This window comes from Meriones unguiculatus, chromosome 9, assembly GCF_030254825.1.
Source record: "Meriones unguiculatus strain TT.TT164.6M chromosome 9, Bangor_MerUng_6.1, whole genome shotgun sequence".
Lineage (NCBI taxonomy): Eukaryota > Metazoa > Chordata > Mammalia > Rodentia > Muridae > Meriones > Meriones unguiculatus.
Genome location: NC_083357.1, coordinates 23,390,027 through 23,402,147, shown reverse-complemented (window position 1 = coordinate 23,402,147; position 12,121 = coordinate 23,390,027). Strand labels below are relative to the sequence as shown.

General features: G+C 47.7%; 1 protein-coding gene across 4 annotated transcripts in view; it reads right to left on the bottom strand.

The window, feature by feature from the left end:
- The window catches only part of Flnb (filamin B), a 130,765-nt gene that overhangs the window by 6,083 nt on the left and 112,561 nt on the right, over positions 1-12,121 (bottom strand). For 3 of the 4 annotated variants that reach the window (XM_021647301.2, XM_021647302.2, XM_021647304.2), the window contains 5 exons: positions 10,450-10,716; positions 9,738-9,875; positions 8,553-8,668; positions 5,903-6,035; positions 2,581-2,757 (listed from right to left, as the gene is read on the bottom strand). In XM_021647301.2, the coding sequence (XP_021502976.1) occupies positions 2,581-2,757; positions 5,903-6,035; positions 8,553-8,668; positions 9,738-9,875; positions 10,450-10,716 (831 nt within the window). The remainder of the gene's footprint in view (positions 1-2,580; positions 2,758-5,902; positions 6,036-8,552; positions 8,669-9,737; positions 9,876-10,449; positions 10,717-12,121) is intronic. The other variant, XM_021647305.2, reaches the window with a different exon arrangement.

Sequence of the window (12,121 nt, the reverse complement as noted above, 5' to 3'; positions counted from 1 at the left end):
CCTCCAGCAGCTGGTGTGGAGGCTGGAGGCTGTGTGGGGGAGAGCAGGCCATGAGCCACTAAGGGGCGGTGTGTCCAGGAAGTGGTTGCAAGGTGGTGAGAACAAGCTGGAAAGACCTGGCTGTCCTGGACAGAAGCAGCCCCACCCTGCCCCCTATAAGCCCAGAGCCGGAAAAGGCAGTGATGATGCGGACAAGGGGAAACTGGGAATTAAAAGAACTCCATGTGTTCATTTCCTCTCACACTTGGGACAGGCCTATGAGGTGGGCCTGTGCCCTATCCCCCATCACTTTGTCCGCCCACAGCTGGGGCTCAGCACAAGTGCAGCTTAGACGTGTTAACTGTCCATCTCATTGCTGAGGGACTCGCCCAGAAGAAACGCACATGCAGACATTTATCACCATCATGTGATGCACACAGTGGTGGTCCTCCCATACCCCAGGCTGACTGACCCTCCCAGCTACTCCAAAGACTCCCAAACTCTGCACTCTAACTCCAGGACTCTGTTTAGCACTCCTGCCCTGAATTCTTGGTATTTCCTACTGTGAGACCTGCACAGAAGAGCCCATGTTAAGGAGGCTTGAGCTCTGAAATACAGGGTGGCTACAAACACAGGGAGATTTGCTTCCCTCCGCTCTGGATATGGGGCCCTTTGGTGGCCATGCAGATCCTTTTTTGAAAGTACTCTTCATGTTGCAACTGTGTCATCTCTGGATGGATATTTGGGGAAAGCCTGGGGGCAGGCAGGCTAGGAAAACAAGATGCCCTCTCTGTGAACAGAGCAATATTTACAAAGGGTGGAAATGGGTGAGTCCCGGGCCTTCTCTGTAAGAGCAGCTCCTTAGCAGCAACACTGCCAGAGCACAGCCTGACATCTGAGCTCCAGAAGGGGGGCAAATACCAAGAGGAAGTAGAGGGAGGTGTGGCAGCAGCAGCCAGCAGAGGATCGGATGGCTCCTGGCTTGAGCTCCGCTGAGGCTGCTGTGTGGCCAGGCCAAGGCCTGCTTGTCTGCCTTATTGCCAGGAGGGCCCCATGCCCGTATGGCTGCCTGGAAACCATTCTGGAGGGTAGGGGTCCTGGTTTACACTCCACAAGACTGGCTAGGGTACAGCATGTGCTTTTAGGGTCAGGAGCTAAGGGTTCAGGCTTCACGGTCATAGACCTGGGGCTGACCCCCAGGTCCTATGAACTTCCAGCTGAATGGGTGCAAAGGGTGCTAGACCAATAGACCATATTGTCTAGTTCTCCCAATCTGCAAAGTAGATCTCATCCAAGGGCAAGGTACTGGCTCAGAGTGAGGTAGGAAGTCAGGCTGGGTGTGCCAAGGGCATCTGGCAGGACTGACGCCACTGAGGGGGTGGTTTTATGGAGTACACTGCTTTGGCCAGACTTCTTGGCAGCATGCCAGTCTACTGGCCACTCCTGACTTGGGCAGGGCTCCTCTACCACTTAGGAGGCTCTCACTCCAGGACTCGGTTTGCTGCAACTATAGCAAACCATCCCCTGGTGCATGGGGAAGGCAGTCTGTTCTGCACGAATCACAGCATGGCAGGAAGATCAAGGGGGAATTCAGGGCAGGAGTGCTAAACAGAGACCTGGAGTTAGAGCACAGAGTTTGGGACTCTTCGGAGTAGCTGGAAGGGTCAGTCAGCCGAGGGCTGGGGGAGGACCACGACCATGCACATCATATCTTCCCAAGAAGCTCCAAGTAACAGCAACTAGAAGTGGTATTCCACTGAGCTCACACTATGGACTTTCTTGGCAGATGCTTACAAGGACAGACTCCCTATTATCCCTATCGCTGATTGACGGACAGAGTCAAGCCTATCTCAAGCAGACCACATAAGTGGCCTTCGGTTCAAGTTATGAAAGCCAACCAGTATGAAAAAAAAAAAAAAAAGAGCATAGATGCCCAGTGAAAAGGTGAGTTGTCCTTTCAGTCAGGTGACTTCCACAGAATTAAAATTGAACTGGGAATCTGTCTATCAAGAATCAACCATCTGGTTGACTTGGCCACTAAGCACCACGCCAGCCCAAAGACAGGCAGCAAGTGGGAAAGCCTCCATGATGGGTGACTGGCTCGCAGTGCTCACATTTACCGGAGGCAGAACAGGTCCACGGAGGGGCTGCCACAGGTTCATAAAGTTTGAGGACTACTGCACCCTTCCACCCCAGCTCCTGGAGCAGAGAACACAAGGAAACAGGCTGTGAGCGAGCTTAAGCTGATCAGTGTATTCCTGGGAGGCTGGGAGCAGGTTGTATTTAGGCCCAGGAGCTGCACCACAAACTCTGTGTAAAGAAAACTCTCCAGATTAATGACACTGAGCTGTCAACCATCCTGCCCTTAGGGCTGAAGAACTTGTTGAAGGAGGACATCTGGGCTACGACAGTAATGAGGTGTGACAAAACAGGCTTCACTCTAAATTTCTCCGGATTCAAACAGTGGTTTCCAAAGTCCACCAGAGCGCACATGCCTGCATTTTCCCAAGGAGAGAGCACAGAAGGCCTGCTGGGGCTGAGGCTGTCTCCTTCAGCTTTGCTCTAGAACTGCTTGGGTAATGAGGCAAGCCTGTTTCTTACCTGTGGTTCCCCCCTCGAGCCCAGCACCATAGGCTGACACCAGAGCAGGATTCCCTGCTTGGCCAGGCTCTCCAACTCGCACTTTGAAAGGGCTCCCAACCACGTGGCTCCCATTGAACTTGACATCGATTGTGTGGATGCCATTCTCATGGGGGATGAAACGAACGGCGTACTTATCTAGAAGGAGAAGAGTCATAAGGTAAGTGTGGGTGGTAAGCAGCCCAGAGTTAAGTGGGGACACAGCATTGCGTGCAACCTGAGCTGGCCAGCGTTGAATCATTTAAAGACACCATTCAGCTGGGAACCGGGCAGCTAACACACAGATTTCAAGGCCAGCTAGACTTGTGTCTCCCTAATCAGCCCTTTGGGAAATGCTCTGACTCTCCAGTTCTGTTATATGCTCAGGCTCCTGCCTCACAATCCATCCTTTATGAAAAAGTCTACTTCTCACCATGTTTCCCCATTTGACCACTTGAAGGGAAAAATACAGTTCCAGCTGGCATTGAGGCTCTGTAATTAAGCCCAAGGCAAGCAACTGTCAGCAACTGAAACAGCCAGGCTTTTCTGTTTTGGGTCATAACATGTGTCAAGGTCATCCTAGACTGCCCTTAGATGGTATATATACCAGGAGGCCTCTGTATCAGTCTCTGGCTCCTTTAGAACCAGAGTCCTAAAGGCGGTGTCCACCAAAGCTCCACCCAAACCTTCTTTTGTTTCTCTGCTACTCTCCACAAAGGAATGTTCTAGACACAGCTACCTATCCATATCTTTTGGCACTGAACTTCCTCCAGCATTTCCCAGCTGACCGCCCAGCCCCTGCCTTAAAGCCAAAATGTTGCAGGGGAAGTGATCCCCACCCCAAGGCCCAGATTCAGTCTGTCACAGGATGGGGAAAAAATTCTTTCCCCAAGGTAAATCAATTCATTTCTTTAGCCACAGGAAGTGACTCAGGAATGGGCATGTGTCCCAGTTCACTGAGATGGGAGGAGGCTTGCTACAGACTTATAGATTTCTTGCCTCTCAGGACTTCTGAAAATGAAATAGCAGGTGCTACTGTAGCCATCTTGTCACCAAGAAGGCAATGAAGAAAAGTTTTAAGGCCGTACTCAGCCCGATGTCACATGGTAGGACACACCTGGGAGTCTGAGGCAGGGAGATCTTGAGTAGGAAGTTACCTGGGATATATGAATTCCAGGCCAGCCTGGGTTACATAGAGGAACTTATGTCTCAAAGAATCAAATCAAATCAAAGAAAAACAACAAAAAAATCTTTGGGGCCTTAGTGAACACCACCAGTGACTGAATCAAACTGTTGTTGAACTCTACTGCAGACCCCAAACTTGGCAGTTATATGAATTACCAGGCCTCGTTATTACACGTGTCCTCTTGAGTTGGGTGTTCTAGGACTACAGCCAATGACACCCCAACTGTAACATGCCAGCAATGACGTTAGATACCACTGGGGCTTCAGAAGCTGCCGGACCAAGGATGTACTTCACTTGCTGCTGAGCTCAATGCCATGGACATCTAATAAACTCCACTACCTGGCTATCTGTGAAACAGTCCAAGTAAGAAAGATACCCTAACCAACCCTTGTGCACTCGTTAGTCAGATATCCTCAGTTCTGCTAACTCTATGGGCACTTCCTTATCCATTCACCCAGATACATGGTGTGTGTGTGTGTGTGTGTGTGTGTGTGTGTGTGTGTGTGCGCGCGCACATGCATGCGTGAATGTAGTCTGGAGGCCAGAGGCTGACACTGGGTGTCTTCTTCAATGACTCTCCATCTCATTTTTTTGAGACAGGCTCTCTCACTGAACTTGGAGCTCACTAATGCGGACTGGCTGGCTAGGAAGCCCCCTGTCTCCCCGACCCCTTCTCTGCTAGGAACATAGTTGGGTGCCTGGATAGACAAAACTCAGGTCCTTATGGTTGTACTTAACTGACTGAACCATCTTTCTATTCCTTGCAGGTTGCCTTTCAGAATTCAGTCTGAAATCCTAGGGCCAAGTGGTCACAGAGTGCTAAGGACCTGCACTTTGGGGCTGCTGTTTCATTCTGCTTTCTCCATGGCAGCCATCAGCTTACCACTTTGCTGGTCAGATGTTCTAACACATTCTGTAGGATGTGGCCTAACGTTAGCCAAGACACGGTCAAGGCATCACTCTTCCATTTGTTTCTTCTAAGTTCCTCTCTTTTCTGTCCAATGAGAGGAACACACAGAGCTCTTCACTCATGCTCTAGACCAGAGATTCTCAACCTTACTAATACTGTGACCATGTCACATAGGTCCTTGTGCTATGGCGAAAAAATAAAATTATTTTTGTTGCTACTTCACAACTGTAATTGTTACTGTTATGAATCGTCATATAAATAGCTGTGTTTTCCCATAGTCTTAGGCAATGCCTGTGAAAGGGTCATTTGAACCTCAAAGGGGTTGTGACCCACAGGCTGAGAACTTCTCTGCCCTGTATTTCCATTCTCACTGAATGCAGGTGAGCAAACAGCAAATTCCCAAACAGCAATAGCTGTCAAAGACCACATGGAATGAAGCCTTCCTGACCTTGCCAAGGCAAAAATATATCTCTCTTACACTCACATCCCTATCACCTGTGTCTTAGTTTTCCTATGGCTGTCTCTCTAATCTGCAGGTTATAGTCTTGTTCTAGCCGGTTGCTTTGTATGTGTGTGTATGTGTGTGTGTGTGTGTGTGTGTGTCTGTGTGTCTGTGTGTGTGTCTGTGTGTGGCCCATGGTGGCCTTGAACTTGAAATTCTCCTACTTCAGTTTCTGAAATGCTAAGATTATAGGTATGGACCAGCACAAGTAGTGTTTTGAAGGTACAATTGTATATTCACTAGCTTTACCTTTCTGCCAAATCTCTAACATATAATAAAAGTTCATTGACAAAATGGCCCCTTTAAAATTGACATCAGAGTCCCATAACTCTGAGGTATTAAGCCCCAGAATCCTAGATTCTCTTGGAATACAGAAAGACCAAAAAAATCCTTTCTCATGTCATAAAGTCAAAAATATAATAAAACTGTAAGATTTTATTAAAATATGATTGAAAATTGTGATTAATGTCATGTAAAAGGAATCTGATAAAAGTAATAGAAAATAAAGCAGACCTTGTTTAAAGAGAGGAGAGGGGTATCGATGTCACAAAGAGTCTCCGTGTTCCTGGCAAACGCGTCTACCCTGATTTATAATGATGTCTGTGGCAGTACGGTGGGGTGAAGAGTCCTGCCTCAGCAGGCATGGCTGTAGGAAGTTCTGCCAGGAACACTGGTGTTGAGACCTGGTGGCAGCTTTGCTGCTTACCTGGCTCCAGTTCAGACACGTGGCACTCCTCCACTGCTCCTGAGGGGCTATGCACCTTGGCATCAATCTTTCCTTTTGCACCATTCAACCTTATAGCAAAGGATGCTGGCTGGTTAACCTTTAATCCTGATTCCTGAGAATTCAATAAATTAGACAGGTTATGGCACCTTGTGTTCCTGCTCATCAGAATACACTGACCCAAGGTAGGCTCCAGGTGGGAGATCTCATGCAAGAGGCTCAGGATATTCATTCTCCTGTAATACTGACAACACAGCTGGGCAGCTTACTTACGGCACCACATTTCTACCAGTGAACAGAAATACACTGTACTTAATAAAACTAAGTTGTTAAATCTGAGTCTCCATGTCCTTGTTTGTAAAATGGACATACTAACCGGCCCTCTCCGGTTATAAAGAACACATGAAATGATGCTAACAACTCAGCCCAGGACCCGGCCCAAACACGAGAAAGATCCATAAATGTCAGCACATTGGTAAGTATTAATATGTATGTAGAGTTGCCTCTGCTCCACACACACACAAAAAGCAATTCCAGTAAGTGTGGCCTTTGTTTTTTCCTGGGTCAGCTTCACTCCCATCCTGATTTAGAAAGTTCTCATTCATGGAGGAGGAGCTTAGGTACTAGGTACTTGGAACAAAGCAACACTTCTGATTATGACTGGCCCATGCTGTCCAGGACCATGAGGTTTTACAGGACCGAGTTTTGGCTCAAACGTGCTTGGACAGCCATTCCTCAGATGTAGCAGGGCTCTCTCGTAGTATGCAAAGGAGCTATCCAGGAATGTAGTTAAAGTGCAGATTCTGATGATATTTCTAGAAAGGCCTAGGGGAGGCTCAGCACTACATCAGGCTCTAACAACACTGTGCTACCTGGGCTCGTCCCCAGCCAACTTCAAAGCACTTCAAATTGCACAACAAAAATTCAGTTTTTCTAGCAGCATCTTAATTGGGCAGCCACATGTAGCTAGTGACTGCTAAGCTACACTGTGACAATCAGGAGCATGCAGAATGTTGTATGAACTCTGCCACCTGGAGGTACAGCCTGGGGAGGGCTTGCACAATATAAATTTAGGGATTCTTTAATTTCCAGATCTCCCCCATTTCTCCCCTCCCCCACAAAGTGCCAGCCAACTCCACTTTTCTACAAAGGCTCAAAGGCCAGATAAAACAAAACACACTTCTCACATTTAACCAGCACCAGATGTCATTCAGGGCTCCAGGGCTGCAGCTCTGATAAATAATTTACATATCCCTCAGCGTGGAGTGAGTACATACTTACAGAAATACTTATGAGCAAATTGTGACAGGAGGACTCAGCGGAAGTGCTGGAGGGGGCCTGCTTAGACCAGCTTTTGGGAACAACCATCTCTGTTACCTGAGTGCCGCCACTAAATCCTCAAGAAGGAGATAAATGCCTCTGAAGATCTGAAAAGAAATCTTCGAGATGCAGGAAGGCAGTTCTCTGCCCTCAACAAATGCTGTGTTTATCTCCTTCTATAGGTTTTAGCTAAGGCGGCCACAAAAGAAACTCCTGTTAAGAAGCCTTTAAATGAAACACAAGAAAAACATCTACACCACAGGCGACCAGTTAGGACCTCTGGGGCTCTCTGACTGAGACCGCATCAATCAGTCGTGGGCTGGGACTCTGGTGTGGCTACTGCCTGGGATTCTGACTAGCAGCACTCCGTTTTCTCAGCATAAGATGGAATCTCAGATGTAAATCAAAAATGTGCCGCTAGCTGCTCTATCACTCACTCCAAATGCCAGATTGGATTCCAACCCAAGTCCTTTTAAGAACTAGAAAAGCCACAGGCTATTTAAACACTGAAAACTGTGTTTGGGTAATCTGGTGTTTTTCTACAACCTATTTGCTTCTAATTCAATCAAGCTCAGTGCCCCGAGCTGATGCAGAGGCAGCACCAGTGGCTCTTAATTTGGTTCTGGCACTAATGTAACCTTGTGTGTGTGTGTGTGTGTGTGTGTCCTAGCATGTGCACCTGTGGTGAGACTGATTGCAAGAACAAGCACAATCATAATCACAGGGCAACAGGTTTTTGGGGGCAGAACTCCAACTCTGCCACCTCAGGAACCTAAGAGTTCCTGGCTAGAATCACTCTGTACCATCTTTAAAATTAGGCCAAGAGAAGCTGCCCATTAGGGTGTTGAAAGAAACACTGATAAAGTTCTCAGCATGGTTCCTTATCATAAACAAATAACCCTAATTAAAAAAAATGCAGTTAGCTTTAGGGAAAGGAAGCCAACAATCACAGCTACAAACCATGAGACTGTCAGCATTGTCTGTCTGGTTCTGAAAGTTCTACTGCTCCTTTGACCAATGATTAACAGGCTTCCTTTGTTTCTCTTGAATAAATATTTAAAGGCAAACTTGTCCCTGAGTGGTAAGGTGTATTGTTTACCAAGTGTATTTGTGCTTGCTCAAATTGTCTTTTGCCCTTGGGGCATAAGGAGGTGGCCCTGACACAGGACTGCTACCCCATGGCTGGCAACATCTGGATGCCAACTCTCAACAAGGGCTTGGTACCCAGAAGACGATTAAAGTGGCCTCAGGAGTCCAGGAGTCTCACTGGTCAGCCTCTGGGCAAAGAGGCGGATGCTTCCTTGTGTCTCACCTGAAGGCTCATAACAGTGAGGCAGCGAGCGTCGTCTGAGGGCGCGATGACGGGCACCAGGTAAGGGCTGTCGGGGATGTGCTCATCGTTGAACTTGATAGACACCTCGTAGTTACCTGTTGGGATAGGAAAGCCCCACCTATTAGAGACTTTAGAAAGGTATTTCCACAGTGGCCACTGGGCTAGCTGGGCTCAAATGTCTTCAGAGACTAGCTACCTAAGGCGACAGTTGATTGGCTGAAAGAGTCATAAGATATTAGTGGGAAAATGATCAGAGATTCTTGACCTGGGTCTCCTGGATTCTATACACAGATGACCCTGGGTCCACAGATCCAGGGGCTTGTTTCACTAATCTCTACCTGAGACGATTCTTCATTGGAAATGTCAATCACAGTACATGAGAAGCACCAGTGCCTTGTATCACCAGTATCACACACTCTCTATGAAAGTATCCTAACTGCATTTTGAGCATTATGACTATCTTGACATTATCACTTGCACTCATCACTACATCAAAAGTAAGATCATCAATGTACCTTCATCAAGTATATCATAATTTAGTATAAAAGTCACATATACTTTATGCCTGTGTATCGATAACTATACTTTAATATAGTTTTATTTATTTGAGACGAGGTCCACTCCTGTAGCTGAGGTCAGCCTGGAGTTCTCTATGTAAAATTCTGGCTGGCTTTACAGGCCATGGCAATCGTTTTGCTTCAGCCTCCCTTGTGGCACGGGCCACCACACCTGTCTTTCACAACTGTATTTGAACAGAATTGATTTCTTTTAGGATTAGATGTACTTGCTGTTGTGTATCCAGAAAACTATCCTGAGGACTGACATATTGTATCAGAAGGCCAGGCACACAAAGGGCAGCACGTCCCTGCTCTACATTCTCAGATGTTAAGGCCATTCTCCTAGAGTGGCTAAACCAGCTACAGGTCATGGCCAGGCAGTGTCTGGCTGGTTGGTGGACACAATGTAGCACTTGAAAGAAAGCAAGCGTGAAAGACAAGAGATGATGAGACCAAGGACCCTCATCTCTTGGATGCCTAAGGCTCTCCCATGTGTCCCACCATGCAAATACCTGTTTACCTGACCTAACCTGGGGAGTTTCTGATCCTGGCAACTAAACCATCTTCAAACAAGGAAAACATCCTTTGTCAACCCTTGAGTACATACCAGGCTCTTGGGCAATATAAGACACACCACATGACCCATTTTTATGGTCATCGAATGTAATCTCGGCCTTACTAGGGCCCTCAACAGCAATGGAGAGGCCTCCAGCACCTGCTTCCCGGGTCCAGATGCTGAACTCGGCTGAGACAAAGAAACACCTGGTTAGTGAGAGAACCTCAGAGCCTGAGAGCCCCTGTCCCACTTCTAGCTCCAGGCAGCAGTAGGTCCAGCCCCTTGCTAGCACTTTCCTTTTGTCCTAGTCCCAAGCAGGCACCCAAGCACAGCCAATGATCATGAAGTTCATGTGGAATTGAGCACCAGGGAACACACCAAACCAAATCAAACCAAACCAAACCAGAGAAGGATGAGAAGGCTCAGAGTGCCCGGCACCTCTTCCCATAGCAGCCAGCACAGAAGGACCCCTCAAATCAGCCCTGAGGAATTCTAGTGTGTTGCACAGGACACCAGTTCTTAAGAACGCACTGGAAACAGTCCTCCCCTTAAGAGACTTAATGCGCACTAAGGTTAGACTCAGCAAAGCAGCCTGTCTCAGCCTGTTTGGCTTTGTGTAGGTGAGCGACTCCTAATCTTACTTAGCTTTAAAGGATTTGAATAAGGTATGTCCCTTATAGCCACCCACTGGAAGTTGTCTTTTTTAGAGAGGGGGGCACAGTCGCTTACTTGTCTCCAGTTAAAACCTGTCCCAAATTCTTACCTGGGATGCCTGCTTCTGCCCTCTCCAGGCCGGGGCCTCCTGCCCGGACCTTGTGGGCACCCCCTTCGCCAAGGGGTCCCACAGTGAACTGGAAGGGGCTTCCTGTTACATGCTGTCCTCGGTACTTTACACTGACTGTGTGAACACCCATCTCCTGAGGCACGAATCGGACGCAGTGAGAGTTCTTTCCCACAGGCACAATCTCTGCCTCGGTGACCTGGCCAGAGGGGCTGGTGACATGGGCAGACATGTCACTGCTGTTGATCTCTGTGAGTGAAAGGTTGGGAGAAGGGAGTTAGGGCAAAGACCTAGGGCCAGGCAGGGCACACAGGGCAAGCAGAGAAAGGTGAGGCAGGTACAGCCCAGGCTGTGTGGTGCTTGGACCCCCTTGGGACTAGAGACCTACCCTTCTGAGGCCAGTGTGAAGGGGGCAAGGCTGACATTTTCTGTCCCCTTGAGGTATGTCAACAGCTTTCTTGGCTAGTTAATGCTACATGGCAGTATGACCTATCCTGGCAGCTACAGCATGTAATAAAAGCCACATGTTTCTATGAAAAAAAGGATGTGCCTACCTGTCAATATAGGTAAGTTCTTTTCTATAGAGAAAGTAGAAAACACAATAGCCTTCCTTTATCTCTCCCTGACATTTTAATTAACATTTTAATAATTTTATTATGTGTATATCTATCTATCTACCTATCTAAGCATTTATGTTATAGGATTTGCATGTGGTGGTCAGAGAACAACTTTCAGAAGTTGTTCCTCTCCTGCCAATATATGGACCTTGGGACTCGAACTTAGGTCATCAAGCTTAGCAGCAGACACCACTGGCCACTCACTGAGCCATCTCACTGGCCCCAACAGCCTTCATCTCTTATTGTCTTATTGTTTTGGTGCTTCTTTCAGGCAACAAGGTGAAAGGCATTCAGAGACAAAAGTGAACACATGCCAGTTTCAATGGCAAAGGAGGAACCATGCGTGAGCAAAGCTTTCAGCAGAGGTCAAGAGGCCACACTCTCAGAAAAGCAATGCCTTGGGTTGCAAGCACCAGGAAACAAATCGCATCTGTGCAACAAGCTGCTCACTTCACACAGACAACTGTGCCTGTGGTGGCATGGAGGAAACAAGCAGGTGGCACTGGAGGTGGCCATCACCTAGAGCCCCAATAAAACTGCACCGGGCAGCAGCTCATGATTCTGTACCCTATGGGCAGAGAAAGGAAGAGAGAGAGGGGTTGAGCAGCAGTCATGCCAGGATATGGACCCAATGTCTGTAGCTCTGCCAAATTCCTCCAGCAAACTCTATCCCATAGAATAATGGTTCCAGAGAGGTACAGGGGAGGCAACTCAGAATCAACAAGGTAAGTGGAGACCTCGTGATGATTTAGTACCCTTTTCTGACCTCTGACTATATAAGCATACAAGCTGGCCATCTGCAACCCGAAGGTCATCTTTACTCGGATCTACTCATGTTAATCCAGTATGACTCAGAGCCTCTAGAGCTGGGAGAAGTGAATGTCTGTTAGTTGTCACACTAGGATACTTTGTGACTAAGATAACCCACAAGGCCCTGGTCCCCAGGGGCTGGTAAGTTCTCCCCACTCTAACAGATGGGAGGGAAATGGGTGAATAATGAAGAAGAGTATCTCCTGCAGATTCCTCCGCTATCAAGT